General features: G+C 40.2%; 2 protein-coding genes across 3 annotated transcripts; both read left to right on the forward strand.

Moving 5' to 3' along the window:
- The first annotated feature begins 1,281 nt into the window (after nt 1–1,281).
- LOC148332478 (homeobox protein MSX-2-like) lies at nt 1,282–4,496 on the forward strand. The gene is made up of 2 exons (XM_088302806.1): nt 1,282–2,252; nt 2,789–4,496. The coding sequence occupies exons 1-2, from the start codon at nt 1,895–1,897 to the stop codon at nt 3,202–3,204; spliced, it is 774 nt and encodes a 257-aa protein (XP_088158932.1). The 5' UTR covers nt 1,282–1,894; the 3' UTR covers nt 3,205–4,496.
- A 519-nt stretch (nt 4,497–5,015) lies between these two features.
- atp5pd (ATP synthase peripheral stalk subunit d) lies at nt 5,016–7,545 on the forward strand. Of its 2 annotated transcripts, none has more exons than XM_088302826.1 (6): nt 5,016–5,168; nt 6,109–6,239; nt 6,820–6,916; nt 7,032–7,103; nt 7,218–7,280; nt 7,361–7,545. In XM_088302826.1, exons 2-6 carry the CDS (start codon nt 6,118–6,120, stop codon nt 7,490–7,492), a joined length of 486 nt encoding a protein of 161 aa, XP_088158952.1. In that variant the 5' UTR covers nt 5,016–5,168; nt 6,109–6,117; the 3' UTR covers nt 7,493–7,545. The 2 variants fall into 2 exon arrangements, with proteins under 2 accessions (XP_088158952.1, XP_088158951.1); XM_088302825.1 differs by having other exon boundaries at nt 5,134–5,278.
- Nucleotides 7,546–7,998: the final 453 nt, after the last annotated feature.

Here is a 7,998-nt window from a genome sequence, read left to right on the forward strand (position 1 = left end):
TATAATCTTTATATTTGAACCGTTCCAACGTGGCTTATTGTCTTTGCAAAATGGCTGTTTTTTTGTTTTTTTTTATGCTGCTCTTGTATTGCTCGTCACTGAACGGTGAAACTTGTGCTTTATGAAGTGACCAGTGAACGCTGTGTGCGCATTTGAATGATTTTCCATTTCTGACGCCAGCTGAAAGGGAACATGCTTCCTATCATGCTTGCATTGACCTTGATGGATGAATCTGCTTTCAAACTCGCTAACATCTTCTGACATGGCTTACTCCCCTGCACGCTGTTGCACAAATGTATTTTGGGGAGCATAAAGCAGAGGACAGTAAACTAGAGGGCAGGAGGAGGGGGGGGACTGTATACTTGTGTGCTGCTTAGATCGCTGGGTGTACCTGCATGCAGCAGATGAAACCCTGCCTGACTCTTCTAGCAAATAGAAGGGCGCCAACATGAGACGTAAACCCAAACCATGTGGGTAAAAAGAGGCCCCCAGTATATGTGGAGACAGAGGTCTGACTTTGTCGTAAAGGGAAAAAAAAGCAAAGAGACACAGCATGAAGATTTATGTACTCAGGTTGATTTCTTCATCAGACACCTAATGTGTATTTTTTAAGTAATTTCAAGCACTGAATGCTAGTGGGAACAATTGAGGGGAGTAAATAATAAATCAAACACTTTGTAAAATTCTTAAAAATGACTCCTTCAAATTTAATTACTTTTAACACATTATATGGCTGATTCGCTTTTAAAAATATGCTTGGAATCTTAAAAGACAGTATAATAATACTCAATAACGATACATTGTTTCATTTGACCATCAATGACCTCAATCAACGACAACAACACGCTACTTTTGTTATTTAATGATTAAATCTATTTTTAAACCCAAATCCTAAACTCAGAAACCATCTCACTGTGAGCTTTAAACTAATAAGCTCAATTGCACTCCCAGGCAGGATGAGAAAACGTTTCTTCATGCACGCAGTGCACGATGAAATATTTGGGGGACAATTGGTTTAGTGGAGTTGCACGGTCGAGTCCTTTCTCCCTGAGGTGTCTCTCTTTGAGATCCAACCGAGCCTGGCGCCGGCAAAACACAACTTGTCTGGCTTATTAAATGGTTGGAGCTGCAGAAAGAAAGAAAAAAAAGGCCTGTTGCTTCTCAGCCGAGGCCATTGTGAAGCCAGAAAGGATCCTGACAGGCCTTTAATTGCTGTGATACTGCTTGACCCAATCAGGATGCCTCGTCACTCTCCGTGACGTGTTTAATTAGATTTTCTCCCATAAAGGAATGTCTCTTTTTACTCTGGGAAGTCTTTCTTTAGACAGCTTTTTCTGGGGGGGAAATAGCTCACTAAAAAAAGCACACAGGTTTCCTTGCTCGTGTGTTGCGTATCATGCCAGTATAGATATTTTTTATTCATTATGTCAGTGAGCTGCACAGCAAGCACACCTCTCAAAAAGCAAGCCGCATTCCTGCCTGATGACTTCGATACAGACGTGATTGCGGGGAGAGGTTGTCGATGGAGTGTCCGGCTAATGGATGTAAATGGTCGAGAGAGTCCTCCCCACTGGTTAATTACACTAAAATTGGTCGAAGCTACTTTGCGAGGGCCTTGAATGGCCTCTCGCAGCATGGGGTCTGTATGATTAACTACTCCTTCCTTTCAAAGGCCTCTTGATGTTTCCTTAGAAGGCTGAGAGCCAATCGAAACCGCGCTCTGACCCCAAATTAGGCAGCTGATTGGTGGGAGTGAGCAGTGGAAACACACCTCTTCCTCTTATAGACGCTCCTGTCGAGTGCGGAAAAGTAAAAGTTAAAAGTGCGCGTCGCTGACGGTCCGTGAACGTATCGTCGACTCCATCGCTCCTTCTAGCGGCCCACCGGGAGGTGCATGGCCCCATCGCCTCGCCTGACGATGAACGCAGCGCAGGGCTCGCCGTCCCAAGACGCCCAAGTTGTCCATCCCAAGGAGGAAACGGAGGACGCGCAGCCCAAGGACATGACCACGGAGAAGGAGAGGAGCCGCCTCCCGTTCAGCGTCGAGTCTTTGATTTCCAAGAAGAACACCTGTAGGACTTCTTTCGATTCGGCCGTGCTTGCCCAGAAGCCCGCGACGCACTTCACTCCAAGGACTTTTTACGCGGAGGGCTCGCCGGCTGTTTGCAGCAGCTCCGCGGAAGATGCGCCACACTCGGCTGACACGGATCAGAGCACTTGGTTCCAGGCGAGCACCTTCTCTTCGAACTCTCGTAAGTAGGCGGCATTAAATGTGATCTTATGCATGCGGTGTTGACAAATAAAAGGGTGATATTCCGCAATTATACCCTCGTATACTGAAAGGACTCGCACACGGACTTGTAAAGCCCACATCAGGCTGCTGCGTGGGGATGCGTGTTTTCACATTTATGAATATGCAAGCTCATAATTTCACGGGAAAATGAAGAGACCACCACAAAATTATCAGTTCATGTCAATTCCTCTTCATCGTGATACATAGAAACTGAAGAATTTGTCTTTTTTCTCTAAATGTAAGCACAGCAGGCGAAAGTCCGTCGTATACGTCATCTTACTTACTTTTGATTGTTTTCTCTGGCAATAGTTTTTTTTTTCTTACAGGGTTATTTGTAACAGTCGTAATTTAATTAATCAACATTGTGAAATATGGGCACATACTCTTGAGCATACATTTGCACTATAAGTCATGGGGTGTGTGTGTGTGTGTGTGTGTGTTTTGTTGGGGGTTTTTTTTGACCCAGTGATGACTTTTATCTTGTCTCTGTACCAGGGAGCTCCAGTCCATCTCAGTGTACTTTACGGAAGCACAAAAACAACCGTAAACCTCGCACGCCCTTCACTACCTCTCAGCTGCTGGCCCTGGAGCGCAAGTTCCGCCAGAAGCAGTACCTCTCCATAGCCGAGAGAGCCGAGTTCTCCAGCTCGCTCAACCTGACCGAGACCCAGGTGAAGATCTGGTTCCAGAACCGCAGGGCCAAAGCCAAGAGGCTGCAGGAAGCCGAGTTGGAAAAGTTTAAGTTGGCCTCCAAACCCGTCCTGTCAGCCTTCGCGTTGCCTTTCCCCCTCAGCGCGCATATGCAGGGTTCGGCAACATGGGGGCCCTCGAACCCCTTCCCAAGGCCTAGTCTGCCGGTTCCGGGACTCTTTGGTGGACCTGTCACGTACGGGATGTACTATCTGTCGTAGTATTACCGTGGGTTCTTTCACGGGAAATAGGACATGGTTTCAAAAACACAAAGGCACAATAAGCATTTTCCAACTGGACAAACTATATTTTTTAATAGCTACTTTAAGTTAGACAAATGTTGTTCTTACCTCCAAAAATGAAAACTGTATTGTTGGACACGTTGTACAAATTCGTGAGGAAAAAAAAGTGCTGTTATTTGCGCAAGTTTATTTACCATGTTTCAGACGTAGTAGTCAAAAGTACTTAAATGAAGTGCCTTAAAGAGCCAGCCTCATATATTGTCATCTTGTTCAACTGTTTATTTTACTTACCACGAAGTTGTCAGCAGAGAGACAATTTATTTTATATAAAATGTGTATCAAATAGTGTTTACTCTCCCAGCGTTGCCTTTATGATTAGAATTCGATGGGATTTTGCTGTATATGTAAATAAAAAAGTCCCGCAGTCTTCCTTGACGAACAGCAGGACATTTGTATTTATTGAATCATCTGTACTGTGTACACTTCTTTATTCAAATCTATAGCGACGTGTAAATAAACTTTAAAAAATATCTGCACGTTTGTATAATGTTGTTGTGTGACAGGGCTGTCATTCACATTGCCTCAAAATACAATTTTATAGGCAAAGAAATGTGTATTGAATTAGTTTGATGTTAATCAGTGGCAAAAATCTGCATTTATTGTTATCTTAGTTTAACCCAAAATGACGTGTCTGACTCAAACTGTTCATGCACTTTGTAAATTGGAAATATGGAACATGGTGATACTGGTGTATAATCCTAATTTAAAAATACACAGCACAATCAGAGGACATGTCGTTTGTATTTACAAAGACATTGGTAATATGTCATTCAAGTCATTTGGAGTAACTTTCACACATTTTGAAATTCAACTTAGTCACTGCAGACGGTCGCAAAGAATCGCAAATAAAATTTATATATCCAATGGATATAATTTAATTGTAGCTCTCAATTATGCAGCTGTGCCGTTGATTGCATTTTGCAAAAAAAAAAAACATAAAAACATAAAAACGTCACGCCACGTTCACGTCAGCGGCCTTTTTTGAGTGGTGTGCCCAAAGCTCACTCTGTTTTATATAATTCAACCCACGGAGAGTTCATTTTATTTTAAATGTTTTTCCTATTATATATATGTTTTGTCAAGAGTCCTGTAAGATTTGTTGTGGCACGTTTTCCCATAAAACTGGTTAATTAAAACATGTAATAATTTTCCTTATTTTATCTCATGAAATAATAGGTTAATTGGTTTATTTAAAAAAATACGACGTAAATATAATTAAAATTATCAGGGGTTATATGTACATGTTATTTTTGTTCCTTAAACTAAATCGTTGGTTTATTAGTTACATTAAAATGAATTATAAATAACATTTAAAAATCAGCATGAATATTTCTTTTGATTTCTTTGAAAACCATTGTATGTGTTAAATTAATAAAGCAATTTCCCCTAAAATTGGTTTATTAAAATGTAATAATCAATTTTAATATATTTTCATTGATTACTATAATTAGATAAATGTTTAATGTCATGAATAATTTTACAAAATAATGTACTTTTAACGTGTTTTATTTATTGTAATAAAAAGCGAGCTAATGTATAATTGTAAATGACATAAAACAGGAACACTGTAAGTAGTTTTGCATATAATTTTAAAACACATTTAATTAAATAAAGGGTTCGTAAGTGCAGTTAAAATTATTTGTAAATATAAAGATTTCTGATTCTGATATATTAAACTTCATCTAATAAAAATTATCAAATGGGGCCCTTATTAAAGTTTGCTCACGTGACTATTCTCCAAGCTCAAGCGAGGGAACGGCGACGCTGTAGTTGTTCCATTCGACCAACAGAGGGCGATAACTGGCTCACTGCAGACCTGTTTTGTTAATCGAGGAATCACTTCCGTTCCTTAGTCCTGCCACAGATTCCTTTGGTGAAGCGAGGTGAGGACGCCGCATTCATACCCTATTTCCATGAAGTAACAGAGCTAAATGTATTTTAAATAACGAGTCTTTGTGCAAGTGGGTCCGTTGCACGTCCCTTCTTTGCAAACGTGAGCTTGTTTTTAATCGATCTTTGGCTGAAACCTTGTCGTTAGAAAACCTCTTCTCTGACCTTGGCTAGCCAACTAATAATGCTAGCCTCGTTTTGCAGCCAATTTCAATTTCATGCCAAGGGCGAGGGAACAAATGTCACATGAATAGTTAGTTCTCTCGATTAGTTACGTTTAACCGCTTTAGTGTTTGGCTGGATTCTATCTATGACTGTTAAACGGGCACGAGGTTATCCCGAATTATTCGGACGGTACACATTACGTTATCATTAGCCCACCCATTAAAATAACATTTTGAGCTCCATACATTAATTATTCCCTAGCAGTGTACTATGTGAGATCCCGTTTGACTTAAAAGTATGTTCATATTTAATGTATACAAGAGACGTATAGCGACTGGCTGAACAAGCAAATGTTCATCCGCTAGAGGGCAGAAGGTAGAATATTAACTCCTGCACCCACTTGTTTGGCCATGATGTTTTTAAAAAACAAAATATTTGGCTTGGCTAAATACAGCATGAGAAAACAATGCCAATAGTGAAATGAGCAGTTTGATTATCCATGTAATCTCGTGTTGGAAAACTGTCACGTGGTTCATTGGAACGTTCTGATGAAAGACTGCAGAGATGCACTCTTGTAAAATCGGATATGCAAATTGTAATTCCAGAAGAAATTGGAAGGCTACATTGTATGTTGTACTGTGTTAACCGAAGTTGTGTTCAGAGGTTTAATATTTAGAATTAACTGAATTAAATACTTGACTAATGTTATCTAGCTACACATGTATGTTTGCTATTTAATTTTTCAATATGTTCAACTGTGTCTTTCAGATCGTGAAGATGGCCGGCCGCCGTGTAGCCCTGAAGGCCATTGACTGGGTGGCGTTTGCTGAGCGTGTTCCACCCAACCAGAAGGGCATGTTCAATGCCTTGAAGAACCGCACTGATGCAATTTCCGCTAAGTCAGTTAAATGTCATCACCATTGCTCTTTATTGTCAAGTATGGTTTCTTCCTCTCCAACTTTTTCTATCTTATGACAAAATTGATCAGACATCAAGCGGTCGAAAGGATGAATTTTTTTGGGGTGGCTGTATTCTATAGCTGTAAAGTTTAATTTACTTTAAAGCGGGGCTGAACCAGTGGCGGGCAATCCGCCAGTAGCAAAATCACTACTCCTGTTTTGCTGGCAGATTGATGGAAACGTTGAAACACTGACAGACGTGATTAAACCGTCGTTAACCCGACTCTCAGCCAATAATGTTTTGCGATGCACGATGGCACACATACATTACTGCCAACGTAGCGTAAACATTTTTGACTGGAAAACTCATTTGAACATGAATTCTAAACAACATTTTTTTCATGCTGCCACAGGGTACTGACTTAAGCATGCACAAGAAAAAAAAGTTTTTCATTTTTTTTTAATAGCTTTTGACACACGTCAATGCGTTCCAGAATTAAATAAACATTGCCACAGTTGTAAAAGGTTCCACTTTTGTTTGCGAGCTCATTCATTTGTTTTTCGTCTTTTCTCTAACTAGGCTCGCTTCCCTGCCAGAGACTCCTGTTGCCATCGACTGGAGCTATTACAAGAGCGCTGTGGCCAAGGCTGGGATGGTTGATGAGTTTGAGAAGAAGGTAAATGGCTCTACATGCCAGCATCTAGAAAACAGCTTTGAGCTTTCTCAATCATTTAGATCAGCTTGAGTTGTTTGTTTTCCTAGTTATGTCATTTATGTTGGCTTGTGTGTAGTTCAAAGCGCTGAAGATCCCTGAACCTGTTGATACGCAGACAAGTGCCATCAACATGGAGGAGGCAGGGGCGGTAAGTGTTAACCTCAAATAATGAATACCATCACCAATCATTGTTGAAAAAAATGCCTCTGAGTCTGCGTTTATGACATACATTTTTTTCTCAACATTTCACTAATTTCACCAGGAGAAAGATGCTAAAGCTTACGTGGAAGCGTCAAAAGCTCGCATCGTTCAGTATGAAGCAGAGGTGAGGATAATTACCTCATGAGTATCCTAAAGAAATTATTCCTTACCTCACTCACTCACTTTCTCACTCTGTGCTCACAGTTGGACAAGTTCAAGAATATGATCCCCTTCGACCAGATGACCATTGAAGACCTCAACGACACCTTCCCCGAGACCAAGTTGGACATGGTCAAATATCCGTATTGGCCCCACAAGCCCATTTCTGAACTGTAATTAATTCATTGACTTGACCGCATAATAAAAAAATAAATATTTTAAATGTATAATGTCTTTGGGTGTCTTTGTTTAAGTGAAGTGATCCTAAAATATGCTATGTACCATACTGATTAATTGTACTTTTACTACACAGTTTTCCATGTCTAATTGACGAGCTGATAATTTGAATCAGCTGTGTTGCTTCGGAGCCCGCCGGAGAACATTATGAGAATATTTAAAATTGCGTTATTACGCAGTACTTTGTCATTCAATGCAATAATTAGTGGGGAATTTTGCACCAGTATTGCGTTAGAACGCTTTGTGTTGCTTTTAATTGCAATTTTTTTGCATTGTAATGCAATGTTTTCTGTTTTAAATGCGTTATTTCGCAATGAAAATAATTATTGCAAAATAACGCTGTTTTTTTTGGGAGGCGAATGAAAGACTTCAACATCCGGGTCGTGACTATAAGGTATGACTTTTGCAATGAAACGCAACTCTAAAGAGTCGTTACGCAATACTAT

The sequence above is a fragment of the Idiotropiscis lumnitzeri genome, chromosome 8 (assembly GCF_059441095.1).
Source record: "Idiotropiscis lumnitzeri isolate Australia: NSW breed Sydney's pygmy pipehorse chromosome 8, RoL_Ilum_1.0, whole genome shotgun sequence".
NCBI lineage: Eukaryota > Metazoa > Chordata > Actinopteri > Syngnathiformes > Syngnathidae > Idiotropiscis > Idiotropiscis lumnitzeri.